A 19456-nucleotide genomic window follows, 5' to 3' on the forward strand; every position below is an offset into this window, starting at 1 on the left:
CACTGAAGACTGGAAGCTTATTTTCTCCTCAGAATAAAAATAATGACATTTCATCTCACAACTCAGAATTTCTTATATATACACAGTGCAATGCATAAGTGAATACACCCATGCTAAAGTTGACTAAAAGGAGGAATAAAAAATCATATTTTGGAAATTGAACTTAATGCCTTAATTTAAAAAATTAGGAAAAATCCAACCTTTAAGGACACCAATTTTCTTTGTGAATGAATAATGTATCGTAAATAAATAAATGTTCTTCCTTAAAATACATGGTGCATAAGTGAGTACACCCCTATGTTAAATTCCCATAGAGGCATGCAGATTTTTATTTTTAAGTATTTTTTTTTTTATTTTTTTTAGGATACTATGCATCCTGATAAAGTTCCCTTGGCCTTTGGAATTAAAATAGCCCCACATCATCACATAGCCTTCACCATACCTAGAGATTAGCATGGTTTTATTTCAGTTAGCCTAATAGCTAGTTTGATTTGCATTGAGAGATGATCTTATGGAAAGTACCCCATGCCAATCTCTAGGTATGGTGAAGGCTATGTGATGATGTGGGGCTATTTTAATATCCTAAAAAAATTATTAAAAATATTTTAGTATCCTAAAAAAAAAAAAAAAAAAAATACTTAAAAATAAAAATCTGCATGCCTCTATGGGAATTTAACATAGGGGTGTACTCACTTATGCACCATGTATTTTAAGGAAGAACATTTATTTATTTACGATACATTATTCATTCACAAAGAAAATTGGTGTCCTTAAAGGTTGGATTTTTCCTAATTTTTTAAATTAAGACATTAAGTTCAATTTCCAAAATATGATTTTTTATTCCTCTTTTTAGTCAACTTTAGCATGGGTGTATTCACTTATGCATTGCACTGTATATCTCATAATTCAGACTTTATAACTCACAATTGCGAGTTTACACCTAAAAAAGTAAATTTCCTCAGAATTGTGAGAAACTCGCAGATATACACTCGCAATACATTTTTTTCTCTTTTATTCTGTGGCTGAAATAATCTTCCATACTGAAGACTGGAGTAATGGCTGATGAAAATGCATCTTTGCCATCACAATAATAAATTACATTTTGAAATATATTAAAATAGATGTTATTTTAAATTGTAATAGTATTTCACAATATTACTGCTTTTACTGTATCTAATAAATGCAGCCTTGATGAGCTTAAAAAACTTGTATCGCCTTAAAACTTTTAAAAGGTAGCATATAACCCTATCACAAAATATTAAGAGGGTATTTCAAGTAAGAACCCCCTACCGGTGGTAAAATCAGTGTATGTATCAGTGCATCGTCACTTGTGGCTTACTTCTTTAAAGGGTTAGTTCACCCAAAAATTAAAATTACTGTCAGTAATCACTCACCCTTCATGTTGTTCCAACCCTGTAAGACTTTGGTTCATCTTCGGAACACAAATTAAGTTCTCGCGCATTCGTCGTGGTGCTCTCGTGAACTCACGTCAGAGGCCCACACAGAAGAAAATTAATAGTTGAATAAAGTCGTTATTTTGGGGGGGTTTTGCGCACAAAAAGTATTCTCGTCGCTTGATAAACTTAAGGTTGAGCCACTGCAGTCACTTGGACTATTTTAACGATGTCTTTACTAACTTTTCTGGGATGGCAGATATAGATTACCTAGCAGCCTATGAAGGAGTGAGCAAGCTCTGAGATTTCATCAAAAATATCTTAATTTGTGTTCCGAAGATGAACAAATGTCTTACAGGGTTGGAACAACATGAGGGTGAGTAATTACTGACAGAATTTTCATTTTTGGGTGAACTAACCCTTTAATATAAAGTGTGAAACTGAGATTCTGATGAGCGACATCTCTCACCTCTCTGCTGGGATCACATCAGTGTAGCTCTCCTGTCGCTTGACGCGGGGGGCAGCTGGTCGAGCGCTGCTGGGCCGTGGTAATCTTCTACTCACATAAACATTGCAAACAAAAGAAGAATGAATATGTTCACATTAAATACACAAGCTCATTTTGTAAGGTACGCATGTGACTTTATGCGTGGGGAGTTTAAGTAAATGGCAAGTTCCTAAATGGCTAAATGCTTACAGAAATAGTCCTGAGAACAAGAGTAATGATCTGGATGAGAGTGATACCTATCTTGTGGTTTGATCTTGCGGTACAGTGCAGTGAAAGTAGGGGATTTGCATCAGTGACTTCCACTGCCAGACAATCTCTCATGGGAACATACATGATACACTCCATTCACCCACAATCCCCTCAGCACATTATCACACTGGGTTACTTTGTTATCACTGGATGGAAATTTAGCCTTTTCTTTTCCTTTTAAATCAATACACTTATGTGATCATTAGCACTTATTAAGAAAGAAAGAAAGAAAGAAAGAAAGAAAGAAAGAAAGAAAGAAAGAAAGAAAGAAAGAAAGAAAGAAAGAAAGAAAGAAAGAAAGAAAGAAAGAAAGAAAGAAAGAAAGAAAGAAAGAAAGAAAGAAAGAAAGAAAGAAAGAAAGAAAGAAAGAAAGAAAGAAAGAAAGAAAGAAAGAAAGAAAGAAAGAAAGAAAGAAAGAAAGAACAAACCTGTGTGTTGTCTGAGGTGGCACAGAATCCGTTGCTTCTCCATTCTCAATGGGGACTGGGTTCTCTGGTGAAGTGATGTCCGCTTCTGGAAGAATTTTTTTTGTGGAAATTTACAGAAAGGGTCAAAATTAGGGCTGTCAAAACGATTAATTGAGATTAATCGCATCTAACATAAAAGTTTTTGTTTATATATGTGTGTAAACACACACACACACACATTAATACAATTATATATATATATATATGCACACAGTGTGCGAAATACCCGTCAATATTCGGGGGGGTCCCCATCTCCAGATTGTTGCGCAATATACTGATCTAAATTTTCTCATACAGTAGGCCTATAACATTACAATATTTCATGGATGCAAGCCGCAATCAGTCTATAGCCTACACGGACACACACACGCACAAACCTTTTGATAATCTGATATGCTCAGTGATGTAGTGGTGCCTGGAGAAGTGGGTATAGACTACACTTAATTTATGCCCCCAATATTTTTTTAAGCATCCCAGCAAAGGATGAACGTGTTATAAAAAGTGACATGTAAGACTAGTATTGAATATTAGTTCCCACCAAAATGGGCCAGTATATTTGCACATTATCACTTAACTTTTGCTGATTGACTTCACGGAGAAAGGCTTCATCATTATGGAATTAATATAGCCACAGAAGAGGTGCAGTTTTTGCAATTAATACTGGCCCACAGACTATAGGAAGAGACAACTAAATAATTATGAATTTTGAGTGACTATTCCTTAGTCCATCCACACGTGAAAATAGGAGAACTATTCAAAGGATCATTGCATCACTGTCTTTACTGGGTGCAGGGCCGACGCAGGGTTTTATAAACACAGAGGTTAAAAAAATGATCTCGCTAGGGGGGTTCGGGGGCATGGTCCCCCGAGAAAATATAGATTTTCTTGATCTCGACATTTGCATTTTAAGGTGTTTTGAAGGCCAAAAAAAGGGACAACAGTAGCTTTAAAAGTATGTCAGTGGGCAGTAGCATGAAGTATTTTATCAGATTACAGATTCTTAAACATGATGTCGCAATGAATGATCCATACTACAAAATGGAAATGCAGAATGTTTATGCTTATTGTTGACAATACACAAATCACATATTCGAAACGGGAATGGCCTTAAATAAGAAATGATTCAAGGATTATTTTGCATAGATGTTACATTCAAACAAATGCCAATGCAATATCATAAGTTATAGCCTGGTATTCGTAAAGCAATAGGAGGTTGCATTGGCTAAAGTTGTTTGGATGCACGTTGTTTTATAACAAGGAAAGGCAAAGTTGGGCATTACAATGCAGACATGACAATAATTGGCACCAATCTGGCGCATTTACAAGAGCAATCAACTGAAAGCGTTATAGCCTATCGAGACTGGCACGCAATCAGTGCACTTGTAAATGAGAGCCTGCGGTATGACCGATCATGGTGTGACAATATCAGCTGCAATTTGTTCGCAGATTTAGTCGCACAAACAGCGCAAGCTGCTCGTGACAGAACGGAGACCGAATGAATGACACTTTAATTTAAGTAGAAAATCTCAAATGAAGATCGCGGAACTCCAGCTTACTTTGTTTTCAGATCATCCGCGCTTCTTCAGAAGTGTAGCAAGCGCGCGCGCGGATGGTTGCCAGATACTATTGAAAAGACCGGGTAGAAAACGTGCCCTTTTAACAGAAAAGCACTGACTGGGGTTTATATTATTGAAATCTGGCAACCGTAAGCATGAACGCTCGTAAAAGCAGTCTGTAATGCGTTGTCTCCTCCTTTATTCAACAAAAATAAGGGATTTTGGTCAAGTTTTTTTTTTTAAACATATTTCAGTCCCGTCTTTTTTTTGTCAACGATATTGCATGTGTTGATTTAGTCACAGTTATCGTTTAATTCGTCTCTCATCGTCTTGTCTTAGTCAGGGGAAAAAAGGTCATCAATGTACATTTTTTTCGTCATAGTTTATGTTAACGAAATTAACACTTTTACCAAATTTGAGAACCCCTTCAAATTTTGCTTTTGAGGCTTTCTGGGGGTCTCATGGGTTAATCGGGGGGGTCGAGCCCCCCCGGACCCCCCCGTATTTCGCACACTGTATGCACATATATATTTTATGAAAACAAACTTTTTTTAGATGAGATTAATTGATTTGACAGCACAAGTAAAAATTAATTTATTAAGTCGAAATTCTGAATTTGAGTTAACAATGAGTATTTAGCTGTTTTAATTTACTTTCTATGACTATATAAATATATTTGACACATTAGCAGATCATGATCTGGTGTTTTCTATGATTCGGAGCAGCTCGATTTGCAGTAAAAGCTGCTCCCCACGAACTCATCTCTGCATAAGTTTTGCATTTGAGTCTTATAATGTGTTTTTCAAAACGCAACATGCAGCAACCATCTTCTCAAATTTTTTATATGTGACCCTGGACCACAAAACCAGTCACATGGGTCAATTTTTGGAAATTGAGATTCAAACATCACCTGAAAGCTGAATAAATAAGCTTTCCATTGATGTATGGTTTGTTAGGATAGGACAATATTTGGACAACTACTTGAAAATCTGGAATCTAAAGATGCAAAAAAATCTAAACATTATGAAAATCGCCTTTAAAGTTGTCCATTTATGTTTGCGATTGTGCTACATTCACTCACAGAAATAATTTATTTATATATTTACAGTAGGACATTTACAAAATATCTTCATGGAACATGATCTTTACTTAATATCCTAATGATTTTTGGCATAAAAGAAAAATGTATCATTTTGACCCATACAGTGTATTGTTGGCTATTTCCACAAATATACCCGTGTGACTTGTGACTGGTTTTGTGATCCAGGGTCACATATAAGTTTTATAATAATAATAAAAACAATAATAACAATAATTTGCTGGCCAGTACTTTTCTGTATTTTTTAGACTTACAGTGTGAGTATGCTGTACGAGTTTGGCTGCAGCTTCACACCGGGGCTGTATGTTTGTTTTGATTTTGCCTTGTTTAAAAAGTATGTTTCTCAATGTTTCACACGCTCATAAAATGGACTTCAACCTAACGAATTCTCGTGATTGGTTTTTGTGATTGTGGCGTGCATCGAGTGTTCCCGTTTGTGGTCCTAGAGTTTGCACTGGTTTGGGCTCTGTTGCATTCGAGATGCAGTTTGATGCGGGTTGCTTGGTGTACTCACTCCGTGAGGGACTAACCTGATAAAAATCATTTTTACTCTATACACATTAAATGCGTAGTCCGGAGTGGAAAATATACAAATATTTGAATGAGCAGTACTGTATAGTTTCTTGTATTTGGCCTTGTTTATGATGTATTTTTGTTTTTGATTGTAAAGCTCTCTGAGCTCTGGAAAAGCGCTGTATAAATGAAACGTATTATTTCTATTATTGGGTGTGGCAAAAAGTTAGTTTTAAACCTTGGTAACAGGTATTAACGAAATAAAACAACACTCACCTCCTTCGCTGTCAGTCTCATCTGTAACAGAGATACACAATTTATGTTATAACTTAAGATGAATCACATAAAACAACATCTGATGTGCAGCTGTGATTTTCATAATGGTGTTAAACATTCTAAGGCTGTGACAGTTTTAATAATCCTACATTAATCAGTTTGTTTAGACTGGGTTTGTAAAAATTTGATTTCATGCGTGCAGACTCGAAACAACTAAACAGATCAAGTTGGATACGCATCAAAACGTCAATGCACTGCACATCAATAATTAATAGGGTCTGTTAAGGAACACATGTTTAGTACCTTGACCTCTTGTTTTGGGCCACCGCCTCTGTCCTTTAGCCGATGAGGGCCTAGGCATCCGGGAGGGACTCTCAGGCTGAAAGGAATGAGGAAAGACAGATATCACTCAAGATCACCTGAGCCTTCTTTCTTTACAAACTTTCTCTAAGACAAAAATCTTCTGGGCTGTTGTTGCAGACATGAAACATTATCATAGGCGGAAACAGATTCACTTGGGACAAAGAGAAATTACCTGTATTTCAGAGAAATCTGTAGGCTGAATGAAGACAAAACAAAACGCAACAGAGATCCTTAAGACTTTCACATTTACGTTTACAGTACACTTGCTTTAAACAGCTGCACCACTAGCCAAAACAATAAAAGTTCACTACTCCAAATACGAAGCTACAGAAGCTGCAAAGACACAATAGACGTGGAGCAACATGGCGGGAAATTTGAAGTTAATTTACTCATCCCTCAGGTCATTTTGGATTTTTAGTTGAAACCGCAGTCCTTGGTAATGTAAGCGCAAAATCTCCTGTCGCATAATGACCGTTTACCCAGGCTGTTGATTACAGGTAATAATGTTGTAAATAATGTTCAGTTTTGTGCGCAAACCGATCGTTTCAGTTCATAAGACCTCAATGTATCATTTCATTTTGTTTTGCCTGTAATATATTTGTTTTAATTTACTCTCAAAGTGACAGTAGCCATCAACTTGCATTATATGAATTAACAAGTTCTACGTGTTCAGCTAAAAATCTTCTTTTCTACTGAAGAAAAACAAAAATGACACCAACATCTTGGATGGCCTAAAGGTGAGTAAAATAACAGCAAATTTTCCTTTTTGGGTGATCTATCCCTTTAAAAACAAACTTAAAAGCATGCGATGCATTGTTTATTTTTGTTATTTCCAGCAATTTATGTGTAAATACAAATGTACTTGTATTTATTTAGCATTTTGCCACAATTAAAGAAAATTACTGAACCTATAAAAAAAAATCTTCAAAAGAAACGTTCATTTTTTTTAATATATATATATATATTTAATTGCTTTTCATATATACACTACCATTTAAACGTCTGGGATCAGTAAGATATTTTTTCAACAAGAATGCATTTAATTGATCAAAAGTGACTTGTGACTGTTAAAAGAAATTGTATTGCACAAAAATATTAAGCAAGAAATGTTTCTTGAGCATCAAATGAGCATATTAGAATGATTTCTAAAGGATCATGTGACACTGAAGACTGGAGTAATTATGCTGAAAATTCAGGTTTGATCACAGGAATAAATTAGATAAAATAAAATAAAAATCAGTTTCAATAGAAAATCAATATCAATTGAAATCAGTTTTAAATTGTAATGATATTTCACAATATTACTGTTTGTACTGGATTTTTTATCAAATAAATGCAGCCTTGGTGAGTATGAGAGACTTCTTTCAAAAACATTTAAAAAATCTTACCAACCCCGAACTTTTGCCTCAGGACCAGAGAAAATTCTTAACTAATTGCTCAACCTGGGCAGCAGAAAAAATCCTAATTGTCGAGGCCTGATAAGACAATCCTTGCGCCACAATCCAAAGACTGTATTTGTGCAATTCTAACTATGCAAAACACCTATTATTCCGCCACGAAGCAAATAACTGACATCACAACAGACTCGTACCTCCAGTTCACCGCCCTCAGCCTCCAATTCAGAGGAACAAAGAAAAGAATAAAGAACTATGAGGAATATTACGTCAACAAGCCTCATTGACGACCCACTCCTACAGAACAAACGTAAAGGGTGTAAGCAGAATAAAGCAGCCAGTGATCAATCTTACCTCTTCTGCTTCAGCTTCATGTGTTTTACTTGTGATCTCTGGGTTAGGCTTTGACTTGCTGATCTCTGCTGCCTTGATCTATGGAAAAAGTCAAATTGTTAGTGTATTAAAAGCAGAGAAAGACTAATTCACAAGGATAAAAGCACAGAAATTTGCTTTGAGGTCTAGAAATATTTAAATGTAATAATATATATATATATAATATATATGTAATATATCACTTTCTTTGTTAAAATTTTCACAATCCTAAAACTGTATTTCTAGTTTTAAATGGGATTTTAAGAGCAAGTGTTACTTTATATATCTGAATTAGACAAAAAAAAAAAAGGCTGGTAAAATTGGTCATTCGTCTGCCACTGTGGCTGGTGTGCAAAAAAAGCTACAGAGTCTTAAAATCTGGTGAGCAAACCTTTCTATCGCCTCTGTCCTTCAGCTTCTCCTCTTTCTCTTTTTCTCTCTCCCTTCGTTTCTCACGCTCGCGATCTCTCTCCTTGTCTCGTTCTCTATCTCTGTCTTTGTGAGATTCCCGTTCTCTTTTCTTATCCCTTTCTTTATCTCGCTCCTTCTCCTTGTCCTTGTTGCGGTCCTTCTCCTTCTCTCGCTCACGTTCCTTCTCTCTGGTCTTGTCTTTCTCCCGATCCCGGCTCTTGTCCTTGTCTCTGTCTTTTGTCCGGTCTCTTTCGTGCCCCTTGTCAGACCTCTCTGCATCTTTTCGGCGGTCCTTGTCGTCCCTCTTGCTCTCAGGATCTTTCGGTTGATCTGGATTTTTCTGCTCTCTGCTTCCGCTGCTCTCCTTAATGCCATTCCTCTCCTGAACAACAGCCAGAGACAACATCAGATTTTCACTTTCATAGCAATAAACAAAACAAGTAAGGGATAATGTATAGTAAACTGGTCATTAATGCTAAAATAACCATTACAGCTTCACCAGGACCCAAATGCAAAGTGTTATTATAATTACAGAATTAACGAGTGAAAGAAAAAGACATAACAGAAACACCCAAGACGTTGTGATTTATGACAACAGAAAATTCTGGTTTGGCTGAAAATGTCACTGGGTCAAAGCGTTAAGCGGGTCTCACCTCTCGGTCTCGGTGGCGCTCCCTGCCCTCTCTGTTCTCCTTGTCCTGGGATCTGGAGGTGCTGGGCTTCCCCTTCAGGTCCAGCTTGTCTCCTGCTAACACCCGCTTAACAGCCTCGTCACTGGAGAGCTAGAACAAGGACAGGATACGCTGTTTAACAACAACTTAACATAATGAACATAAAGTCCCAAGCAACACTCTGCATGCTCTTAGACCAGTTTCAGTTGATGGTAACCATTGACTTCCATAGTATTTTTTTTCCTACTATGGAAGTTGTAATAAATATTGTAGAACAATCGATTATAAATTTTTCTGAAAAATCATCTTCTGAAAAACCTTCTTCTGAAAACTCAGAAGATCTTCCACTAAAGCTCAACTCCCTCGAGACGAACTGATTCATCGTGCACAGTTAATAAAAATTGTCAGACTAGCCGAGCGATTAAATAGGAAGATAATTGTTATAGTGGAACATCGCAAACAGTTTTATGGCTGAAAATGAAATAAAATGTTCAAATGAGGATGTGTTGAAGTTGCAGGGCAAGCTCGAATAACTTAAAGCCGAGTTCGAGCTTGGCCTGCAAACTTAAGTCATTGTTAGAAGTGTAATGTATGTGTGTACTGTTAAAGGGAACTTTGAACATCTTTTATTTCAGACATAGAAAATGTGTGAAGTTAGAGAAAGGTCAAAAGGGCTATGATAGAGGAACTTACCATATAAAGCTTTTGATGTGCGTGCTGCAAAGAATAAGTGTGAAAAAAATAATAGATAACTTGAACATGTGCTTTTGCAAGCTTATGCTAATAGAGGGACTAGGATAAGTCCCAGGTATTACCTTATAAGGGAATTAGCTGTACTATAATGACAGCCAATAATTAGAAGGCGGCCCAAAAAATAGGGTAGTATAAAAAGCATTGAAGGGTTTTTTTCAGGGGTCACATCTCAGGTGAAGAAGTTTACGTTATTTTTGCCTTTGAAATTTTTGTCTTTGTATTATTCTGAATCTTTTTAAATAAAACAAAATCATGATGTGGTGATTCGTAAAACTTTCTTTAAAAAAACTAAAACATTCTTTAAAAAAACTTATTTTGTGTTCAACAGAAGAAAGAAACTCATCCATATTTGGAACAACATGAGGTTGAGTAATTGACAAACAATTCTTAAGAAACATGTGCATGGTGTGCTTAATACAAAACTAGTATTGTGGGTGATCAAAGTGTTGAACAGTTCAACTGTCGCTTCTTCAACGCAAGTCTATGAGATTATTTTTTTATTATCCACCTGCTGAAAAACTGTGTAATTGAAAATGAACAGCAGATCTCCTCAACAGACTGCTCAGTTTGGGTATCATTTATGTTCATACATAGCACAAAGAATGTGGCATGAGTTACAGAGTGAAGTTTGATACCTATATTTAAGGGTTAATGAAAAAAAATAAGTTTGAAGTTTGATACCTATATTTAAGGGTTAATGAAAAAAAATAAGTTTGAAGTTTGATACCTATATTTAAGGGTTAATAAAAAAAAATTGCCATAAAAGAAGTTGAATGCACACAAACTTGACGAAAGGAAAGGAAAGGAAAGGAAAGGGGGTAGGGTAGGGAAGGGTGGGGTAGGGTAGGGTAGGGTAGGGTAGGGTAGGGTGGGGTAGGGTAGGGTAGGGTAGGCAAGGGTAGGGAAGGAAAGGAAAGGAAAGGAAAGGAAAGGAAAGGAAAGGAAAGGAAAGGAAAGGAAAGGAAAGGAAAGGAAAGGAAAGGAAAGGAAAGGAAAGGAAAGGAAAGGAAAGGAAAGGAAAGGAAAGGAAAGGAAAGGAAAGGAAAGGAAAGGAAAGGAAAGGAAAGGAAAGGAAAGGAAAGGAAAGGAAAGGAAAGAATAACTTTCAGTTCGTTTCTCACAAAAAGCTATAATAATTATCATAGGCTTGGAATATAGTGCACAGTTACACATATGGTCTACTATATGATACTTTTATGGGGGTTTCTTTCCCTCTTGGAAGGGCTTGTCAGCCTCTTGTTATTACATATAATAACTGCAGCAAAACTTTTTTTTTTACCAAAAATACATCCTTTGGGGTTCCACAGAAAAAAGAAATTAGTAAATGATGACACAATTTTCATTTTTGGGTGACTATCCCCTTAACAGCATCACCAATTTCACCTGAAGTTTCCATTCAAAGTTACCTACAGTCATCCTAGAGCAACATGAGGTCAAAGACATGTATAAAATATCCCAGTGTGCTGTAGAGCAGAAGAACTGTCATTTAGCCCATTGTTCACGTTCACCTGCTCTTCGCCCTGCAGGCATCAGTGGGTTCCCCTGATAATGCTGATGGCAATGTTCCATCGCTCCTTAACCTTCAGAAAAGCTCAAGGGTGCAATTAAATGAATACATGTATAAATTACCCCCTGCTTGGACATATTAGTCTTGAGTCATTCACTAGTTAAATGGCTTTGAGCGAATCCTGCAGGACAGAAGCACAGTAGCTGAGTGGTCTTTAATCGCAGGACTGACCTTGTTGAGACAGCATTTAGCAATGGCCTGCAGCAGCTCGTTGGTTTTCTCTGGTTCGTGTCCGGCTACGATCCGAGCAGGTTTGGCAGCTAAGGGCTCTCCACTGACTAGCATCACCACATCGATGGCCTTCTGGAGGAACGCAATTTTTGAGTCTTTGTCCTGTAGGGTACATGAAGACAACTGAGAAGGTGAAACAGAACTGCAAGCATAATGTTTGTCTGTTTTTAAACACAGCCCCAGTCTTCTATTGTTTAAACATGTAGTCCCAAAACACACACTCCACTGGATAAGCCAAGGTTGTCATTGCTAGCACAGTTGGGGCAATTCAACAAACAGATTTTGAATCTGTTTGTTGATTTTGAATCTGTCGTTTCTCTCTCCCTTCGTGAGAAACGAAGGGAGAGAGAAAAAGAGAAAGAGGAGAAGCTGAAGGACAGAGGCGATAGAAAGGTTTGCTCACCAGATTTTAAGACTCTGTAGCTTTTTTTGCACACCAAAACAGCAATTTGTTTGGGGCAACCAATGGTGCAGAAAATACACATTGGACAGGGCTTGGGTTTTCAGCCTTTACAGACCCAGGGTCACCTATCTAGGAACTAGATAGCCTAGCCAAATGACTAGCCAATCCAGGGACACTCATTATAAAAACAATAATTTACTTTCATTAATAGCATTAATAAACATTCTAATGCTGATCATAATTGGACTATTTAAACTTATCCAAATAAATGTAAATAGTCTTATACATTTAGAAGTCTATACATTTTGAAAGATTTGAGATTGAAAATCAAAAATTGATCTGTAACTTTATCTTATCATGTGAATCATCTATGGTGTCAGTCTCATTCTGTAAACACTTCATAAAACATGTGTGCCACACTTTCTGACAGAATATTGGTATAGGATCCCTGATTAAATGTTGCATAAATATGTCAAGAAAATAATAACTTTTTTCTAATTCAATGAAATGAAAATTTTAGCTTAGTTACTTTAGGCTTAGACTTAATTGCACTGTACACAAAGAACCTAAAGTTATCCTGATGCTTTAAACAAAACAGTACATACATCATCACCGACAGCTTGATAATGCGTCCGTCCACTCCATTAAATCCTCTTTTTCTGTATTTCTGCTTTGCTGGTTATGATGAAGTGCAAATGTCCGTATTGCCATTTAATTATTTCATACTTCATGAAGTTCCTAATGAGGCCCCAGCGGCAGAACAACCTGTATGCTGATTTAATCTGTTATGATTTTACACATTCAGCAGCATTTAATATCCAACTACTGGCCACACAATATCCATGCGATCAAAATGTTTCTCAAGGCTAATCAGTGAACAGGGCAAATTTCATGAAAACCTGGTTATGCCATTTACATTTCAAGACAAAATAAAGAAATTTATTTTGCATAAAACAAAGCCTGGTAATATAGGTAAAGCTTGCTTAATGTCATAATGCACAAAATCTTATTGGTCCTTAAATAGGCTTTGTTTTATGCAAAATAAATTTCTTTATTTTGCATAAAACAAAGCCTGTTTAAGGACCATTAAAGGAGAACTCCGGTCAATTTTAACATTGAGCTCATTTTATTGTACATTTGGAGTGCTGTCAATACAGAGAATAACGACAAAAATCGGTGTTGCCTACACCGAGTTATTCTATTTTTAAAATTTGCACCCTGTTGACTTCAATGGGGCAAGTTTTAAACCTGCTTTTAGCCTCTTAACATCCTTGATGTGTCATTACAAGTGCACAGAAAATGTGAGTGATTCCTTCTGAGTGAACACGAGTGGATCTGACTGCAGTAGATTTAAAAGATATATCACTCACATTTTCTGTGCACTTGTAATGACACATCAAGGATGTTAAGAGGCTAAAAGCAGGTTTAAACATTGCCCCATTGAAGTCAACAGGGTGCAAATTTTAAAAATAGAATAACTCGGTGTAGGCAACACCGATTTTTGTCGTTGTTCTCTGTATTGACAGCACTCCAAATGTACAAAAAAATGAGCTCAATGTTAAAATTGACCGGAGTTCTCCTTTAAGATTTTGTGCATTATGACATTAAGCAAGCTTTACCTATATTTTCATTTGGTTCAGATACTGAATATTTTGAGAATTCCCATTATTCTCAATGGTGAGACTTATTTGCTTCTCATTAACATTACACTATGAATTTTTTTATTTTTTTTATTTAAATCAGCATGAATTAGTAAGAAATCTATGTTGTCAGAAAGGCAATATAAAAGTGCATAAATTATAAATTATATAATTGCAATGTTTTCAGTTCCTGTATATGTGTGTGTTGTATATATATATTCACAAATTGTCATGAAAATATCATAATGCGAAGCAAAACAATTCTAAATAGTTTTATTTTCTGTGTAATTTTTTTCCGTGTTAAAATACTTCAGATTCCCCTGAAAAGTGTTAAAACTGTGGCGCTATCAAAACATTATAATGTCATGGTATACCGTAGGGCTGGACTGCTTCACACGGGTGTGGGGAGATCATTTATTATGCATGCTGGGACATCAAAGGCCACAGCTCTTTTAGACTGACCGGCATTTGGAGAAGGATCAGACCTCCTCACTTTGCACACAGAGTGATGTGGTAAGCTCACCTGCCTCTCTAACAGGGTCACGGTGATACTGATCCAAGTAAAGCTAGTTAAAGGCACCAAGCTTTTAACAGGTAGGTTTATCACACCTCATGGATCACGACATGGAACTTTGGCACACTAATTAAATGGCGAGTCTTGAGTTACACTCAGTTATATGATCAATGTTAACACCTGAACAGCAAGAAAACACAGTCTGAGATACTGCGGCTATAGAATCCAAGAACACTTAATGAGGCAGGAGATCAGACTGATAGAGATAGACAGGTCAGTTGTAACACTGCTGAGTAGGTGGATTAATTAGCGACTGGAACATATAATTGTCATATAATTTAAAGTAGTACTGGAATGAGCCAGAATAAGTGTCTGGTCTGCACATATACATATGCACAAATATAAAGCCTAAAATTCCTCTTAAGGCCAATTCACACCGCACTGACAGACAGCAATGTACACTCTCGGGTTTTGTCAGATCAGTGTGTCGACATCTGTTGGAGTTTTTTTGTCAAGCTCGTTTTCTCTGAATGAACATGTTCAATCCCTGTGTGTCGGGTCGTGGAATGTCTGAGAAGTGCGGTCTTAATTGGCTTTTAAAGGTGCTGGATTTAACATTAGGATTTGACAAATATGATTCAAGTTACTGTTAAAAAGTTTTTGGTAAGAGTCTTTTATGCTCACCAAGGCTGCATTTATTTGATCAAAAATACAGAAACAATATTGTAAAATATTCTTACAATTTAACATATATTTTAATATATTATAAAAATGTTATTTAATCCTGTGATGACAAAACAGAATTTTAAAAAGCCATTACTCCAGTCTTCAGTGTCACCTTTAGAAATCATTATAATATATGCCTATATTGTTTTTATGGTATATGCCTATATCAGGGATGGGCAACTTCAGTCCTGGAGGGCCACTGTCCTGCAGGGTTTAGCTCCAACCCTGATAAAACTCACCTGCCTGTAGTTTTCTAATAATCCTAAGACGCTGATTAGCTTGTTCAGGTGTGTTTGAGTAGGGTTGGAGCTAAACTCTGCAGGACAGTGGCCCTCCAGGACCGAAGTTGCCCATCCCTGGCCTATATGATGCTCAAGAAAATAATCTTATTATTATCAATGTTTAAAACAGTTGTGCACCTTAATATTTTTGTGGAAACTGTGACACTGTGTCTTCTGTAACATTATGTCTTGTATAAAAGTCACTTTTGATCAATGTAATGCATCCTTGCTGAATAAAAGCATTCATTTCTTTCAAAAAACAAAATCACCCCACATTTTTGAACGGTAGTATGTCAAACACAACACCACTGGGACAAAGAAGATCCAACCAAATAAAACTTACGAAAACAGTGCACCTAAACATTCCTTTAAAAGTGGACACATTCTTATTAGTGTTTTACCTTCACATTGTCTGACTTCATCTCTGCTTCTCCATAAAGTCCTTTCATAAAGCCTGTGGTGCGTATTACCTAAAATAAATGGGTAAACAAAAGATTAAAACCAGGTTCATAATTCAAAAATTTAAAGACATACACTCTGTTTCAAAACCTAGTAAGCTGCTGTTATTGTCTACTGTCTGAATTAGAAACTCATAAGTCATTGATTTGGAACACTCTCGTAGACAGGAAGCGCTACACAGGCAGCTCACTAGGTTTTGGAAGAAAGTTATCAATACTTTTGTAAATTGTTCACATTAATGAAAACATAAAATGACGGAGAAACAATTTACAAAATACTACATTATACCATGACAAGCAATGGTATGAAGAGAGAATGCATCCCAATTGGGCTACTTTTACACAGTTGCCATTGCCACGCAGGTTGAAGCGAACACCACCACCACCCCCGGCCCTGGAGCTATTTTTGGCCGTGATTGGGCTAGATTTGATTAGCAATTGAGTGGGTTTTGTTGTGCAGACCTGGCAACCCTGATGCATACAGTAGCGGATGATGTGACCTTTAGGGTGATTCTATCTGTCTAGCTAATTTTAGCAGAGCTTACAACCCACAGGCCTATCTCTGGATACAAATACACCCACTTTATCCTTAACTGTCCTCTGCCTTTACCTAACACCATCTAGATACAGGTGTAAATAGGGTCTAAAACGTTTTGAGCTTGTCCACTTCCAGAAGTAGTCAAAAACGCTTTCGACCAAATTGCTGTAGTAGTGTAGAGGCTCATGTGATCAAATGTGTTTGAACAGCCGCAACACACTGCCTAAATGCATAAACATTATGGAAAGCACAATAGCCAGACGGGATTTAAACTTTGTTGGCTGGAGACCCAAGTTTGATTTGAAGACAAAAAACATACCAAGTACAATGTTCTCTCACCATTCCTGGTTTCTAACACTCATTCACCGTGTTTGGCGTGGTCTTGCGGCTGTCAGAGCAGAAACGAATGTTTTCTCTGGTCGTGTTCATATGTAAATTGCGTGAGCTTATTTTGTCCAAAGATCTGAAAAGCCCACACATAGACCCTCCCCTCGAAGAAATTGAAAGTGGACAAAAGAGACGGTTTAAAACACCAGGTGTAAACGTGTATGTGTCTTCCTCGCCTACTTGTATAAATTTAATTTGTTATTTTATAAGTTTACAACTTTACTATCGTTCTAAAAAACGAAAAACAGCTGTAATAAAAATAAGTAGGTGTGTCAATAGAGATTGACCAACATTTTATTTGACCAATTTAGTGTGTCTCTATAGAACAGCACCCAGCGATACTAAGGGATTGCACTAACGTCACTTTCCCGCCGGAACACGCCACCTCAGCCGGACTGAGTGGCAAAAGAGCTGCTGCATGATTTAATAATATAAAATAAAATGGATTTAATAGGGAAAACTGCGAAAACATGAGTAAAACGAACGATTATCAGTTTAAACTAAAGGTTGGACTCGATATAGTGTTCCTTACAATTTGTATGGAAATTGACATCCAGCCAGGAATCGTTCATTCCTGACATTTATATATGCCTGATTTCGACGCCGGGGAAATACATAAAGCAAATTTTTGTTGTGAACACTTTATAAATACAATAAAGGTAGGTCTAAATCCGAGTGATCACTTATATCAATGGTATATCCTGCATATCGTCATTCATCCAGCCATAAAACTTGTATAGCTTTTATTTTGTGATTATTTTAATTCCTTTCTGTAAAGCACTTTGCCATAGTGTATGAAATGTGCTTTATAAATAAACTTGCCTTGCCTTGTCAGTGTTTATTATATCCAATTATGCAGAATATACGATGGTAAATATTTAATTGATGAGTTGTCGATTCAATAACAATACAATAAATAGGGTATGATTTTACCCAATTCAGCATATTGACACAAAATGACAACTGCAAATCCACGTTTCGGTGCTTGTTGTCCAATTGTTTCTATGAATTGCAGTGATCCATTTGCTTCTCTGTTATGTAACTTTCGGCAGTCTGTAAAAATATACCTCCGATTTCTTGTCAAATCTATTTATCCAGTCAATCTCAAAGCTCTTTCCCGTTTTAGATGTGTTTTTTGCATCATTCACGCTGAAAACCAATGCTGCCACTCAGTCTTTTTGCCACTCAGTGGGCGTAACCACAGTCGCTCACAGGTAAAGTAGGCTAGCTTATATAATTTGATCAACTAAATGTTACATCTATATATTATAAATAGATATTAAAAACTATTAATTTAATAGTACATGTATTAAATAAAACAAAACCAAACAAAAATAAATAAAATGACATGACAATTAAATAACTTCTAAATTCAATTTAATTATTTTTAAAATACACATATTTCTGATTTGCTATTTTAATTCAGTGTAATTCATACTTAGGCTAACGTTACTTCAAATGAACAACCGTTGGATGATGGTGTTTGTTGGCAATTGCTGCCATTTATTGGGGGCATATCATTTCATTTACTAAATGTGGTATCTATATTACACTCCTAATTACAAAATCATCACCACAATTTGGTTCCAGATATTCTGCCATCTATAGAAGTAGGCTACATCTCTGTGTTATGATATCTCATGAATATGTCAAGATCATCTGCATTCATGATGTTGTGTGGACCCTTGAGTTTTGTTTGCATAACCATGTGGACAGAGCAATGCCTAGTAACAAGATAATCAGCTCAACCAGAGCTGAGTATGTAATAACAGTGAACCAAAACTGATTTGAAAAGAAAGATGATATTGCTGACATTGTTTTAAACAGTTATTGTTATTAATAATCTATTAGCTTGCTCACCACCATCAAAACACAAACATAAACTTAACGCTGAAACTGATGCAAAGCTCTGGGCGTTCAAATATTAAAGCTAATATGAGATGTTTACACCCTCAGACTGATCTAACGTTACTATGACTTATCTGACATATTTTGAAGACTATGCGCAGGCTACATTAAGTTAGCAGGCTAGCACGTTGAGATCTATAAGCAGGATTTGGACCGTGTAAATGTGAATATGTAGATAGTGAGGGAACTAAGACAGCACTTATGTCATAATAATAATCATGTTTTTAGCAACTCACCTCACTGAAGATATCGTGCAGGTATCGAAACGGCGGTTTGCTGAGCAGTTTTTCTGTCAGAGGAGGCTTTTTGATTACTTTTCCCAGAGCCTCCTGGGTCTTTTTGGCTACTGATTCGTTCATGGCAACAAACTAAACCAGTATTTTTTGTGTGAAAGATGTTTCTTTAGTAATTAATCGCCGTTACTGTTCTGCTAGCAGCAGATTTCCGCTCGCTAAACTCTGCTGTTGCCGTGGCGATAGCTTTCTATCCCACAATCCTCCACTGTGCTGATTCTGCGCTTGCGCGGAACGTAGGCGGTCGTCAAAGGCTACAGGTGTCCATGACAACAACAAACAACAGTAGCTGTCTACTGTTGTAACAGTAAAAAATAATTGTCGCTGTATTATATTATATTATATTATATTATATTATATTATATTATATTATATTATATTATATTATATTATATTATATTATATTATATTATATTATATTATATTATATTATATTATATATTTTGTCAGGTCTCTCTTCTTGCTCCAGACCAAAACTGAAACA

General features: G+C 36.4%; 1 protein-coding gene across 6 annotated transcripts in view; it reads right to left on the reverse strand.

Moving 5' to 3' along the window:
* traf3ip1 (TNF receptor-associated factor 3 interacting protein 1) overlaps window positions 1-19197 on the reverse strand; it is a 31090-nt gene extending 11893 nt beyond the window's left edge. For 2 of the 6 annotated variants that reach the window (XM_081368272.1, XM_081368277.1), the window contains exons 1-13: window positions 18916-19184; window positions 15790-15858; window positions 11765-11926; window positions 9967-9990; window positions 9256-9384; window positions 8583-8984; window positions 8174-8251; window positions 8017-8037; window positions 6598-6621; window positions 6366-6441; window positions 6063-6083; window positions 2580-2664; window positions 1864-1950 (exon numbers count right to left, since the gene is read on the reverse strand). In XM_081368272.1, coding sequence (XP_081224398.1) covers window positions 1864-1950; window positions 2580-2664; window positions 6063-6083; window positions 6366-6441; window positions 6598-6621; window positions 8017-8037; window positions 8174-8251; window positions 8583-8984; window positions 9256-9384; window positions 9967-9990; window positions 11765-11926; window positions 15790-15858; window positions 18916-19038 — 1301 coding nt within the window. In that variant the 5' untranslated portion in view covers window positions 19039-19184. Of the gene's footprint in view, window positions 1-1863; window positions 1951-2579; window positions 2665-6062; window positions 6084-6365; window positions 6442-6597; window positions 6622-8016; window positions 8038-8173; window positions 8252-8582; window positions 8985-9255; window positions 9385-9966; window positions 9991-11764; window positions 11927-15789; window positions 15859-18915 lie in introns of all 6 variants that reach the window. The other 4 variants (XM_081368273.1, XM_081368274.1, XM_081368275.1 and 1 more) reach the window with 4 other exon arrangements.
* Window positions 19198-19456: the final 259 nt, after the last annotated feature.

Source organism: Scardinius erythrophthalmus (assembly GCF_964197995.2).
Source record: "Scardinius erythrophthalmus genome assembly, chromosome: 6".
Taxonomy (NCBI): domain Eukaryota; kingdom Metazoa; phylum Chordata; class Actinopteri; order Cypriniformes; family Leuciscidae; genus Scardinius; species Scardinius erythrophthalmus.